We start from the raw sequence: 15,611 nt of genomic DNA on the forward strand, positions 1-15,611 counted from the left end.
ACAATTTCTCCATTTGCCGCTCAAAAATGTCGAAATAAAACTGAAACAAAACAATCACAAAATAAAAAGAAAATGTGAAATGTGTAAATCGCCGCAAAACTAGTTTTGAGGTTTGAAATGAATTGAAAGAATGCTCGAAAGAAAAACGCATTTCGTATGAAAAAATAAACTTTATTCCTTTTTTTCTGTCATTAACTCAATTAAACATTGTGTATAATAGAAGAGATTATGAAATAGTAAAAATATTTTTATGTGTCATTTAATCATCGGAACGGTTTTTGCGCCAATAGCGCCTAAATTACTAAATATATTGCTGAGCAACAATCTTATCCAATCGAATGTTTGATCGAGCGATTTAAATCGAATTTACCTGCATAATTCGTTTCACAATTTCTGGCTTATTCAATAAAATCGCGTACACAGTATGAATCATTTCATTTAAAAACTAAATGAACATTTTTGTTTGTGCAAAGACTCAAAATCGATGCTAACTTTGAACTTTGGATTTATCTCGAATACTTAGAATGAACTTATCTCTCCATACTGTGTACTCGCTTATAACTAATTTTTATTCACTGTTTCTTATCTAACACTTCACTAATTCGTTCATAATATGCCTGATTTTGTTCCTAAACACACCAGAACCGTTTATGATGATATTGCTTTACCTGATTCTTTATAGATTTATATATGTTGATCTCTTTTGTTTCATTCGTTTTTTGCTTTGCATTTGATTGTAGGGAAACAAGCTTGTTGTATTCACAAGCTAATTTATATTTACAAAATGTTATTTGCATGAGAAAAAAAAAATCTAACTATTGTACTATATTCTTTTCTGTATCTGTTTTATGGAATACACTCAGAAATTGTGGCAAATCATCGCTATTTTAAAATGTTTAACAAGAATTCATTTTGTTTGTCGGTCAATGTAAATTGACATTTTCGTACATGATATTCATTTTACGGTGCAAACTTATTCATTATTCAATCTTGTTCTAGTAAGGTATTCACCATATGCCGACATTTATTTGAACTTTAAACATTTCGAACGGGGGGTTTTAATTTTGAGGCGCAATTCATAATTGACATTCTTTGAAAATTGTAATCTTATTTGCTTTTCAATAGTGCACGAATGAAAGAAGGTTGCAAAATGTTTATAGGATTTATGAATATATAGGCAAAGATAATTACACAATCTATCTATTTCGTTATAATTTTTTGCTATTACATATATATTTTTTTTTTAACTTCATCAAGCGGGTGCAATCATGCACAATTTCTGAGTGTTGACCATACATTTGTCATTTTGCAATCCATTGCTCTGAATAAAGATTCATAATCATCATAAAGAATTCTACGTGCATTAAAAAAAAAAAAAACTATAGATACAATTATTAATGTTTATACATATTTATATTATGTTGCACTCATTATTGAAATGAAAAATAGAATTAAAGAGAGAGAGATAATAACAATAATTAATGTTCAATGTATACTATATTTGTATAAACGTGTATACTGTTCTGTATGTTTGTTGGTTTTTTTCTCTTTTACATCTTATTTCTTTTTGCGCTACAACTAATTGCAACGTAAATACTTGAAAAATGTTCACTAAATTCCAATATACAATTATATAGCTTAATTTGAAAGTATGTCTTTTTTTCGTTATGTCAGTGTAGTGTTTGTGTACTTAAAAAAAAAAAAACATAAAATGGAATTTGTGGTCAATGATTACATTGAACCAAAAATAGAAATATATAGATATAGATATAGATAGAAAAAACAAAAGACCCAAAACAAAAAAATTGTAAATCAATTGAAGAAAATGGTATTGTTTACACCTATTTAACAAGAAGAACACTGTTCTGTGTGGCAATCGTTGTTGGTTTTTCAATCATCGGTTTGATCGCACCATTGGTGTCAGGTAACAGTTTTGTTGGCGGATAATTCCATGGTTGTATTTCGGCTGTTCCATACACATGAAACATAATGTATGTAGTACAAGCGATCACTGCCATTGTGATGAATGCCAATTTCCATTGACCAACATCAGTGGTATCGGTAACGATAAAACCTTGAACGACTGGATTCAAAAATGAGGCACTCATGTGAATCGTTTGAGCAAAAGCTAATACTGGACCGGCTAAATTTGGTGCAATATCGACGATATTGGCCATTGGACCAGCATAAGATGCGGTTATCAACGTAACAGATATAAACCAAATTAAAAGTATAATATAAAAATCGGTGCAATAACCAATAAACAATGCCAATATACCCGGTAATACTTGTGATAAAATTGTAAAGAATTTTCGAATGTTTGTCAATGACATGACATGTCGTTTCATCATATAATCGGCTATCCAACAGAACACCACCGACGATATGTACGAACATAAAAATGGTGTACCAGACAATAGGCCATTCGTTTGAATATTAACACCAAGAATGTTTTTCATATATGCTGGACCGCCCATTATAAATGTATAATGCACCCAAATACGGCCAAATGTTGTTACGCCAATCGACCAGGCTGGCAACGATGTGAATATACTGCGCCACGGTACGTTCATACCTTGACCGGCACGAATGCTGTCATCAATATTTCGTTGAATGTACTCATATTCATGGCATGATATACGTGGATGCTCGTCGGGTGAATTAAATGCCAATAAATACCACATTAAACACCATGACATTCCAATTGTACCGCTTGTGTAGAATACCAGACGCCAACCCCAATAGTTGATGATAAAACCGCACAGCGGATATGTTAGGCCAATGCCAACGCTGAATCCTTGAAAGCTTGACATAAAACGGCTTCGCTCTTTTGCTGGAATCCAATAGCTGACAATGGCATACATGGCGGGCCATGTTAAACCTGACGCAAATCCTTGAATTGAACGTAACAATATCAAGGCACTATAATGATAAGACGATGCCATTGGTATTCCTAAACTACATGCGGCCGTCACAAATTGTGACCATCCAAAAACATTCTTTGTACCAAAATACTGAGTAGCAACGCCACCAACCACCTGTTGAACGAAGAATATAAAAGAAAATGAAATTTGCAAATCAATTTTAGCCATCGATTTTTTTTACTCTCGATATAGGTATGTCATTTCAGCACTGTAGAAAAAAAAACTTCTCATCGAAAATAATTGTCATGCATTTTTTCAAGAGACGTTTTTTTTCGCGCTGAACTAAAAATACCTATAAGTTATACTAGCTTGTTTGTGGATTATCATAATTTTTTTTATTTTTGATTTAGTTTTCTTGTTTTCGTTTCGAAACTTATGTAAACTTCATTTCATTTACCTGAGATAAAACGTAACAAGCATAAAACGAGCCCAAAATCACCGACTGTACAGATGATGACCATTCGAATTCACCACCGTACATAGTGATTGGCACTTTAGTATCACTAGCATTGGATGCATTTACACTTGATTGTAGAATTGTATCATTTTTGGCCCGAATCATGGATACAAGAGCGATGTTAATATCATTGCGCATCATAAATGATACAAGAAACCCCGACCATGATAAAAAGTAAAGCACCAACCGTGCTGGGATCCAACCTTCAAAAGGAAAAAGTAAACGTTTTTTTAAAAAAAATTACAATTAAAGTGTGCAATGCAAGCACATTGACAAGACAAAAAGAATTGAAGAAAAAAAATGTCTTTTTACTTACTGGTATTGCACTGATCTGTGACGGTGTTGTTCGCATAAATTCGGTCACCAACCGAAACCAATCCATTTTGATTAAAATGTCGACTACACTTTACTGGTTTGGACTTGCGCTGCACGCGCACATCACGGCTCAACGACATTTTTTATTTCGCAAAAATGGCTTTCTGTTTCACACGCAATTTTTTTTGTTATTTGAAAAGAGAAACAAAATGAAAAACAAACATAAATAAATACGAACAATTTCTTTTTTTTTCTTGTTGTTATTTCAAAACAAAGTAAGCCAACCGTTCAAGTTTAATGTTTAAAATTGAATGCATTTAATACAGTGCAACGACGCTTTGAGCAGTCCAAACGATCGCAAACGTAGAGAAGTCAAGTTTAAGTCAACCGGATTGAATTACATTTGAAATAAGTTATCACCGGACATAATGCACATGGAATTGTTATCGGTATGTACTACAAATGGAATTGAAGATAGCATAGAATGCGTTGGATACATTTTGCTCGTTTTTTCATTGATAAAACTGTCTGCAACAGAAGTGCACCCGAAAGATTTCATTCAGAACATACACAAAACAGTGTGTCAATGATTGCTTTTTTCTGCTGCCAGAGCGAGAACTATAGAAACCTCGGAACCATTTGTTGTATTGTAATCAGAACGAATGTCGCCAAAACATATCTTGAAATAACCGAGATAACATATTCAACGTGTAGATAAGGAAAAGCATGTATGAAAATAATGATGATTATGTACACATTTGGCTAAGACGTAAATGAGTGAATGTTCCTCACGGCTACCGTTTATGGATACAACTTTAATTTAAAGTCAAATAAAATTGTAGGCTATGTGATACAGGGCCAAGGTCATGGCATGTGCGCAAAGTGAAACAAATATTTTCGAGAGGGAGAATGTCCACAATACTAACAATTTGCCAAATAGCGGATTTGTTGTTTCATCTGATTTGGCACTTGTATTTAAAGTTTGGAGTGCGTTTTATTTCTTGGCTAAAGCGAAAAAAAAAACGGTTCGCTCATTTTGCATCATATTCTCGGTTTATATTTATTTACAAAGCTGAATTCAACGAAAAAATAAATCAAAACAAAACCAGAAAGTACCAAAAGTAAATAAATGCCCCCTAATATTCTTGTCTTTTGTTTATGAACATTTTTGCATTCAAATAAATTGTTAACAAAATACCGCTTATTTTTTTCCTCTTCGACTCATTCTACATTCAATACCCATTGAATTGAATATATAATCCGATCTTAAACACATAACGTAATCGTAAAATACATTCTATGTTGCGTATTTTCTCTTCTTTCGTATAGTATGGAAAAACACAATTCTGGTGTTTGCTAAATATTATTTGGTAAGCACATATTTTTATTTCAATAATAACAAGCAATTAATTTCCAATTCGTAAAAATATTCTTCGTCATCATAAAATAAACTTTTAGTGTGACACTTTAAATTTATCCAGTTTATGTTTATTTTGATAAAATATTTTTTTTTTCTCTCTCTTCCTCTTTCTCTCTCTCTCTCTCTATATTCGTTCAATATTTTTTTCGCTTTTGTGTGACGCAATTACTTTGGCGGCGTCAGCAGCAGCAGTAAAAATTAATGAAACCATTTCCGAGAGTCATTTTGATATAAATCACAATTTCAATGCAATCAAATTGTATAAAATAACACGACAATAAGTGTTGATATTAGATGTGTATGTGCACGAGTCATTACCATATTTTGTTGCAATGATAACACTACTCGCTTTTCGCAACAACAACAAACTTCAAAAAAAGCGTGCAACTCACTTCTATCGCTGAGTTTGGGGGTTGATAAATTACAAATCCATAAAACGAGAACAACTTTTTTTTCTTAAAACAAAATAACAATTGCCGGCAATTTATTGATACGGTTATTATAAAAAAAAAATAAAATAACTGAAATGTGTTTGATCGAAAGCGAAACGTGATCTTGGCTATTTTTCTTTTGAATTTCTCATATTTTATATCCGTCATATGTCAGCATTTAATTTATGCCTGAAAATTGAGCCTTGATTTTCTCTCTGTTGTCATTTGAACACCTGCAATTACAGCAATCAATCAATCATAAGTGTTTTGAATATGTCGCAATTGATCGATCCATAAATTAATCTTTTTGGAATGGATTGACAGCGGCGAGGCGACACGGAACATCGAATAAAATATGCAATTTCTGACAGTGCTTATTTATTCTATAGAAAAAAATATTAGAAAATCCTATCCGGTTCTTGAGCAATTATCTCAAATTATTATTATTTACAATGTTATTAACAAATCATGTGAAATGACGTGCCACATTTGGACTTTTATTTTGTTGACATTTTTGACCGATGAAACTTTGATTCAGTTGTCAATTAAAGCCATTGTAAACATTGATTTATATTCATACTCTGCTATTAAAAATTGCACGAAGCAAACTCCATACCAGCTGTTATCGATTAAATCATTTCGATTTGCTTTAGTTACTCGCCCATCCATTGAATGTCTGAGAATAAATGTGACTTCTGGTATAAAGCGATTCACTCAATTGTGCGTTTATCATGTATTGCAATGTTTTGAAAATCAAATTTTTTCGCCTCGAAAAAAAAGTGAAACAAATTCGGTCGGTTGGTCGATATTTTGTGATTCATTTTTACAACCATGAACAACTGTGTGTGTGCATGTCAAATATCGATTGATGTTTTTTACTTTCTTTTTTGCGGCTCTACATATGATATTCATTCGTCAATTGTCCATAATGTGGCTTCATTTAAAATACGAATAAAATTCACAATCCCCAACGAAACGTGAGAACAATCACACACGGCATCGAAATAAAATGAATAAATCCTATGTTGCAGACCAATATACACGGGGAAAAAAGTCTGAATAGGCATTTCATTTCTGACATTCCATCGACAGGCATTTTTCATTTTGGAACTCTTTATGAAATCATATGGAGAAAAAAAGCTGAAGCGTCGAAAGTAACGATGGAAGTCATGATGACACGAGCTGTGATGGAACGTGTACGAATTCCCAACTATATGTACATGTATAAGAAATGCTGAGAACATTTGCTCTTAATCGTCGTCCATATAAGTACGTGGGTACTTTTGAAATTCCTTTGCTATTCAATTTTTTATTTTATCAATATAGAATTTTTTGCTTAATGAATTTATGAGTGCAATAGAGTGAGACTCATATCCGTTAACACCATTCCATAAAAAATAAATAAATGAATGTACCGATGCGCAATTATATTATAATTGCTGTTTTGCCTATTTGGCATGAAAAGCACAAATTATCAAGAAAACCTTAGGAAGAAAGTTGATTACAAATGTATCGATTATTCATTAATGCGAGCTCAGGCATCAATTCCAAAATGCAATTAAAACTTGATTATTCATCTAAAGCGACACATGAATCATTGATAACGAAAACGGAAACGATTACAAAAAAAACCACATTGAATGCCAACCAAGTTGAAATTTCGTCATTGCATTTATAAACAGAAAAAAAAACACAACACCGTATGACTGTGACTTCTTTCGTTAGATTCGTGCATTCGTATAGTGAATGTAATTATTCTGTTGTGTTTGTTACAGATATCCTTGCCGTTGGCTAAATAATCGTTTATTTATGTTTTCGTTGTGTTTATAAAATGTAGATCGATGGCCTGAATCTAACTTCTGAACCCATCGCATAAATATTGATCGCTAAATATTTGCTGAAGCGCTCGTTTGCCGTTGCTTTGAGCACAAAACAACGAAAAAAAAAATTTGAAACAGATCACTTCTCATTATTTTTAGCAATTTTTTCTCTTGTTGCTTAGCAACATTGTTATCAATTTCTAGTTTAACATCGGACCAAGTATAAAGATAAAACAATATTAAACAATTTACATATAATAAACATGTGCTTGCATACAGCCACAATAAAATGTGTTGAATATGAAATCGAGCCTTGATAATAATCGCTAATTGATTCATCGTTGGATAAGCATGCGCGCGCGTGTTGAAAAAAACTGCATGTAATAAAATTTGAATCATATGCTAAAATCACACGTGGTCTCTTGCTTAGTTTGGGGCTATCCGAAAAGCATGTTTATGAATCGCAAGTTCATGGATAGGATTGAGGTTTAAATCCGTTGTTTTTTATGTTTTTTTTTATTTTGTGATTGATATTCGATCGATGATGATAATGAGTTTCGCTTGAATTTTAATTTGGTTCCTTTCTTTATTCAATTCTTTATCATGAAGTCATAGTCACACAAAAAAAAACCATAGAGAGAATACTAGCGGAAAAAATACACTAAAAGAAAACGAATTAAAAAAACAAATTCGCAAAAATACGACTTTTGAAAGATCAATTATTCATCATGTGACTATGTATACCATATATTTTTGTATGTTTGGAACTCCCTCTTTTTTTGTGTGATCATTTTCGATTTAAAATAAACAAAAATTTTTTTAAATGTTTACTTTTACACTTAAGTTCGCCTTTTTGTAAGAACGTGTTGCTATCTAATGCAGAGATTTATCAATAACGTTTATTTCAAACGATTATTTAACATAAACAAAGAAAAAAATCGTCTTTTTACAGACTTGTTTAACGCAAGCGATTGTTTCCGCATTGAACACGATTTGCAATGTGCGGTAATTTATGACATCACTTTTTTAATGTACGAAAAACAACCCTTTTGTATTCGCCCAAGAAAGGAACAGACACACAATTGTAATGATTGCGAGTAAAAAACCGAAGCAATTTCTAATGACGCACAACCGAAAGAAAGTAAAATTGAATGATGTGTGAAAATAAAAATGCGATAATGCCAAAAATAATTCTAATATTTTGATAAACTAACCGTGTTTTTGAATCCGTTTCGATATTGTTGTTGATTTCTTTGCTTTTTCCTCTGTAAAAACAACAGTACGTTGTCGATCTTATGCCGAGCCTTTGTGACTGTTATTGACGATGATAATTATGTAGCATGTGCTACATTACTCAAAGACAGTTTTGATTGAAATGTCGCTAGTCCATCATAATTTCCAGTGTATTTATTACAAATCACACGTGATTGAAATCAAATGTGGTCTTTCTTTCATTTAACGTTTCAGCTGTTGTGATGATACTTTTTTTTATTTTATTTGTTTATTACGTGTTTTTTATTCGAATTACAGATCATTGATGGAATTCAATTTAAGACGAAATGGATACGCCGTGCAGACGGATAGCAGACATGAAATCGATTTGCGTAAATTGAATCATCGATTGCATGTGATATTTACAAATCAATTTTAATTGAATAAATTCGAGTACTTAAACCCGCGCAAACACACATAAAACAATTAATTCAAAGCGAGCAGAGTGGATTGAAGTGAGAGAAAGAATCGAAATTATTAATGCGAGAAAAAAAGACCGAAAATGAAATTAAAAGCGCAAAATAAAATAATCAAAGAAAAATGAAAACGAAAACAAAATATTTTACAATTATCCGCGTACTGTTTTTAATTTATTTGTTTGAACTCATTTTTTTTTGTTTTTTGTTTTCGCGTACACTTCTCTCCTGTTGGGTGTCATCAATTCACCAAAATCATATGGTTGCTGTGTAATGTGGTTGGTTTGTTTTTTCTCTTCTCGTCGGTCTTACTATTACTCAATACTGAGTTGATGTTGTAAAGCGTTGCTGTTGCTGCTGATAGTTTTGTTGTTGTTTGGTCTCAGCATCTTAATTAAAATGATAGAGTAGCTGTTTGTTTTTTTTTTTCTTGTGACACTATTGATTAACACTATATGGATACGCGAGCTAAAGCATTGTCAATTGACTAATTAATAGCAAACACAACATTTAACTATTGGCCACGAGAAAATAACGAAAAAAAGCGCCCATCATATATCAGATACACACAACATACTCTGTCATATTAAACACGGGTGCAATGCGTCGGGCTTTTAAATTTAAATTGAAACAATTGATAAATCATCAAAATTGATGGACAAAGGAAAAGCACATGAAACTATTAATTATTATTATTTATTGGTTATTATGTGACGAAATTTCGAATTGTGAGTGTTTGTTTCCCGTTTTCTTATTCAAAATCGTTTGCCAATCAAATGGCAATTCAATCACACTTGACCACCGTATATTAATAATATTACACTCTTCCTATTCCCGTGTATCGAATGAGAGAGTAGTGCAATGTGGTCCGACAAAATTGATGTGGTGTATATATGCGGGACGATCGTCGTATGAAACAAAAAGAAAACTGGTTAAACTCAAAACAGAACTTATACTAAAGAACACCAGAAAAATGTTTTGCTATTTTATTTATACACAACAGTGGCAGTCGTGTGACGTTTAGCGCTTATTCGCTCATTCGCACATTTAACTGTGTATAGATGTTTCGTGTGTGAGATTCGGTTTGAGCAGAGCGCACAACATGACACGCGCGATATGTATATACATATAGAGTGAGTTTACGTTTGTACGGCAACACGACGGCGGTTACAGTAAAATGTGCTGCAAAGCTTCGTCACAATGTTATTCTCGTGCAATTGTATTTTTGCTTCGAAATGTAATAAAAATCCGACAAAGAAAAACGATGAAGCATTGAATTATGGGTGCGCTTGCGCACATCCATACATACACACACACACTACCAAACATAGTCACTTTTTTTTCGCTCATATGCCCACTAACACACATTGCCTAGTACATTACTGTCTATGGTTGTTGTTGCTACTGCTATTGTTGCTCTTGACGTTTCGCCCTTTTCACGAATATGTCCATGTGCTGCCAGCCGCAAAGCACAGGATACAACACACAAACATCTCGCTCTCTCTCTCTTTTTTCGCACAAACTCCGAATTTGGGTCAATTTTAAGTGAGAAAATAACCGTTAAATTCGAACTCACAATTGAAAATGGATTGTCATGGAAATGTTTCTATGGGGCAATTGATGATTCACCATTTTAATATTAAAATATTCCAAATTATAATTGATATTTGTATCATTTGCATAGTTGGCATCAAAATTTACGTAGAAATTATATGACTGTGACACGTGCGCGATGATGGGATGCATGTCGCTCGTTTTTAAAAATGCATAGAATATCAAATTACAATGACAACTGTTCAAACGCTACTATTTAGATTAGACGGTAATTTTATTTGACACAAATAACAATGGATAATCGATACATAGAGCAACAATAATAAAAAAAGGCTCTTACAATTTATTTCGAACCATTTTTTATGTGTATATAAATATTGGTTCGATCGATATGCGACAAATCACTTATTGCGCTAGACACGAAATAGAACAGACGAAGATGTATCAAATGTGTTCAAACAACAACAACAAAAAAAAGTACATAATGTCCGAAAAATATAGCGCATGACTTATCATCGTGTTATCGTTAAATATTTGAATCATTTTGATATATCTAGCTATCGAGTTTCATTAAGTGGGCGAGAATTTATAGAAAGATGTGTGGCAATATTTAAAATTTTCCGAATTTCATTGAGAATTGTTTGCAAAATGATCCGGAAAATATAACGAAAAACAAGCCAATTTCAAAAGAGTCGGAAGAGGAAGAGAAGAGAAGTTGATCTTTCAAATATTGGAAAATTCCAATCGAAAAGCTACCAAAAACCGAAACTTTTTGAACCGACACCTATCTTGCATAGCCCTATTGTATGTTTGTATCGGTGCAAATATTTCGACTATTGCGAAATGATGAACGAATATTATAATGAATCAACACATTTAAATGAGCGGTGACTCGAGAACGAGACAAAAAAAACAAATTCGTAGTTGACATCAGTTGAGTTGTTTTATATATTTACAGTCTAAATGTGCGAAATAGATAGTTCAAACAGTATCCATCGTCGTCGTCGCCGCCGTTTTCGACCGAAACAATGATATTGATTTTTTTTTTGTTTGTATGTTGTACGTGGTTGGTGCTATATTGTCTATAGAAGTATGTTGTGTATTGACCGTTGGCCAACAACATAAACACATGACACAAGCATGCATATTTTTGGTTTGAATTTCGTTATAGCCGGCATGTCGTTAATAATGTTTGGCAGAAATGCTCATTTAGATGGTTTCGACGAAACGCTAAAATACAAGTAATTTTCACACAAAGTTTGCTAGACAGTAAAATTCTTTGATAATGACCATTGCTACAATCTAAATCGCAAAATTCTTAATTAGATCCATTATTTTGCAAAATTCACAGTTAATCAGGCAGACTCCTGTGCGTGCGTGTGTGTGTGTGTGCGATACAAAATTACTGACTCATTTTAAGAACATCAATCAACACTTGAAATCTTCTAAACATATTCATAATATTTCTTTGATCGTTTATTTCGTTCGAGTCGGTTTTTGCGAAATGAATAAGAACGATGGCAATATATTATAAGCTCATTTCCAAAAATTCGGTTAGTTTGTCCTACTTGACTGTCGTTTATTTAAAGAAAAACGACCTGTCTACTACTTTTTTTATAGTGTTTTAAATTCACGGAATTTCTTGACAACAGCATCTGCATTCATATTTATCAGAGTTGCGCGTGGTCTGAATAGCCAAGGAGATGTTTTGATTTGAGCTTTGGGGAGGACATCAATCGACATACTACTTTCACAGCTTTTTACAGCTTTTGAATAGTATAGTAATACAAAGCTAAAACTACTTGTATGAATCTAGAGTATCTGACGATTTTAAGCTCCGATTTGAACTAATTTTTTTTAAACACAGTTAAATTATTTAATTTGAGTTTTAAAGTGGGAAAGTAAATTTTATTGTATTCAATGTACTTAAATGCCCATCTCTGATATTGATTTATTGACTAACCAATTTAAAAAACAACTATCCCATCGAACGATCTTGAGACAAACGAGCAGTACATGCCTGTATCGTTAAGTTCAAAAATAGTTTATACCACATAAAAAAATGTGGAAAAAATGAAAAAAAAAAAGAGTTTCGAAGAAAAATATATTTCGCTGAATCCATTGTTAATAAATTTTAATTTAAGAATTTAATTGTTTGCATTCTTGGTTCTTGATTGCATCTTGCAAGTTGGAATTTTATACGCGGCAATAAACAATTGCCGCTTCGAGTCGTAATGCCACAGTAAAATAAATTGTGAATTGCAATATTTTGCACATTTTTCAATTTGCCAAAGTCATTTCTGATGTTCTCCTTTTTTATATAGTTCACATTCATTTGGTGTTTTTTTTAATCGATCACATCGATGTAAAATTCCTGGGAAAATATTTTTTATTTTAGTTTTAAATTTACCGACTTCTTAGAATACTCAGAATAAACAATGTAAACGTACACTTGTAGACAAATTGGTAACGTTATATGGTCAGTATCGAATAGAACCAGTCTATGTATTTTGGATGGATATCCATCCGAGATATTTTAGAATATCTGGATATTTAACGCAACTGCACAGAGCCAGAGCTATCGCACATATGGATCACTTAGAATAAATCAACATTACTAGATAAATGTCTTCAAATGCGTTCTGAAAAAAGTCAGTCAGCAAAAGCGTTATAAAATATATGGACGATGTCACGCTTTTGTTGGCGAACTTTTTTATATAACGCGTCACATACAGTTTTTGACACTATTACTGACGTACTTTTTTCTATAACGCATTTGAAGACATTTATCTAGTAATGCTGATTTATTATAGGCGGTTTATATAATCTACGGTATGTCGCTACACGAAAAATACAGACACAGTGTGACTGTTTACGTGCGGCATTCGATACACATATATGTACGTAGCGACCTACCGTAGATTATATTTGCGACGCACGCAGCTCTGCCGCTGTGCAGTTGCGTTGAATATCCAGATATTTTAAAATATCTCGGATGTATATCCATCCAAAATATATAGACTGAATAGAACAATTGGAGTCGACTGGTTTTACATTCTGCACATGGCTGCATCACATGCATTACAAAAATCTGTCACATAAAAAACATCTAAAAAGTATGCACATGGTGTTTGCATTCAAAATTCTTGAAGCACATTCAATGCAGTGGTTTCGGTTTTTTTGTTTACGAAAGCTATATTGGGAATAAACTATTGGTAATCATTTAAGAATTTGTCCTACATGGGTGTATCGAAGTTATTCAATTAAAATTCCAAATGCTTCGCATTTAAAATGTATCAGGAGAGAGAACATTCGGTCTGTATCAGTACCGTAGCTACCTGCTGGGCTACTGGGGCAGTGGGCCCTATTTGAAAATTACTTTAAAGCCATTTATGAAAATTCGGCATTTTTTTAACATTACAATGTAATTTTTATTTTTTGAAAATTTGAAGCTTAGCCCTAGGCTTAACCTCCCCACAAATTTTACACTACGGCGCTGGTCCGTATGTAATCGGAAATGCAACTTGTACTTCAAATTTGAATTGCTCTATTTTCGTTAACTCATTATAAGAAGAAAGAAGTCCGTATGTGTAATTCAAAATAGATTTCACAAAAAAAGCAGCCATCATGTTTATTCTTAGCGATAGACTAACATCTATATCGAAATAACAAAACAAAAATGTGAAAACAATAATTGAAAATATAAGGCTATTTATTTTTAGAATAGATTTAGTGAATGAAAGCAAAATGCAAGTCATGCGGACTGCAAGCGCCAACACAATATACTATTCACCGCTCTCTCTCTCTCTCTCTCTCTCTCTCTCTCTCTCTACCTCTCACATATACATACACAAAACGTGCAATGATAAATCCGATCTGTACTTCCTCCAGTTGATTGTGAGAAGGAATCAAGGACGTCCTTTTCTACATTTTCAATTCTCTTTGCAAAATGCACTCATTTTGAGTGGCCGACTTTTTTCCATATTCATTCGCACAATTCACTCCATTTCACCTACATAGAACTGCAGATTACTTTTCTCTTCAACATTCAAAGTGTTTGGTTTTCAACGCTTAAGTTGTCCGACAAGTCAGACAAAAAAAACTCAACCGAGAAGTTGCCTCTAATGATGATGAAACATTATTTAGATTTCAGAAATGACATAAAACAAAAAAAAAACTTTGGAAATTCGGGAGATGTGGGCTTTAATATGATTTACGAGAAAGAAACAATCTTGGGTCAATCAACTGTGGCCGTTTTTGTTTCGAACATAAAAGACGACAAAAACATGACAATTTCGTAACTCGCTAGAAAAATCAACTATTTACAAAAAAAAATTGGAAATTTGAAAGAAACCCAATCGCTGAATAGGCAAGCAACCGTAAGACAAAGGAATTCAGACTTTATCTGAATTAAAAAGTGTTTAAACAAGGAAATTTATTGAAACTATCCGTCAATAAAGCGGAATAAACTTAGAGAAAGTACAATAAAAGTGTCAGAGCTTCGTTTCGTTCTAGGATTGTCGACTTATGAATTTAAAATGTTTTCTAAAATCTTTCTTTGACTTTTTTGCGCAAATTTACAAAGTAAGTACACTTCTTGATCCACTTCAAACAATCGCCACTTCAAAGTACATCTTTTTAGTTTCTAAGCGGTAGATTTACGCAAATAAAATGAGGTAAATTGACTTAATAATTAGCTAGAATGTTTGTCAGAATTGGCGGGTCTATGATACAAAAACAAGAATTGGGATGAAAAAGTGGCATTTTTCTGGGAACATTTCAAGTATATTGAATTCGGTACGAAACGGAGAAAATTTTGTTTAAAAATACGCAAAAATTCTTCGGAAAATTTATTTAGATAATTTTGAAGGAATAGGACCGTTTTTCCACCGCTTGCTGCACATAATATTTTTGTCAGTTAAAGTCTGTGCGCGACTCAAACTCATTCTCGCAAACACAAACAATCGTCGGATCGTCAGTCGCATACGTTATCTTCATCGCT

At 32.8% G+C, this 15,611-nt stretch overlaps 1 protein-coding gene across 2 annotated transcripts; it reads right to left on the bottom strand.

The window, feature by feature from the left end:
* Positions 1–155: 155 nt before the first annotated feature.
* On the bottom strand, positions 156–9,999 carry LOC116340339 (sialin-like). 2 transcript variants are annotated; one of them, XM_031766791.1, is made up of 4 exons: positions 9,275–9,999; positions 3,698–3,860; positions 3,322–3,584; positions 156–3,038 (listed from the first exon to the last, which is right to left on the bottom strand). In XM_031766791.1, exons 2-4 carry the CDS (start codon positions 3,834–3,836, stop codon positions 1,842–1,844), a joined length of 1,599 nt encoding a protein of 532 aa, XP_031622651.1. In that variant the 5' UTR covers positions 3,837–3,860; positions 9,275–9,999; the 3' UTR covers positions 156–1,841. The 2 variants fall into 2 exon arrangements, with proteins under 2 accessions (XP_031622651.1, XP_031622650.1); XM_031766790.1 differs by lacking the exon at positions 9,275–9,999 and adding an exon at positions 8,582–9,035.
* Between the last annotated feature and the right edge of the window lie 5,612 nt (positions 10,000–15,611).

This window comes from Contarinia nasturtii, unplaced genomic scaffold (genome assembly GCF_009176525.2).
Source record: "Contarinia nasturtii isolate CC-2019 unplaced genomic scaffold, AAFC_CNas_1.1 Cnas_scaffold_630, whole genome shotgun sequence".
Taxonomy (NCBI): domain Eukaryota; kingdom Metazoa; phylum Arthropoda; class Insecta; order Diptera; family Cecidomyiidae; genus Contarinia; species Contarinia nasturtii.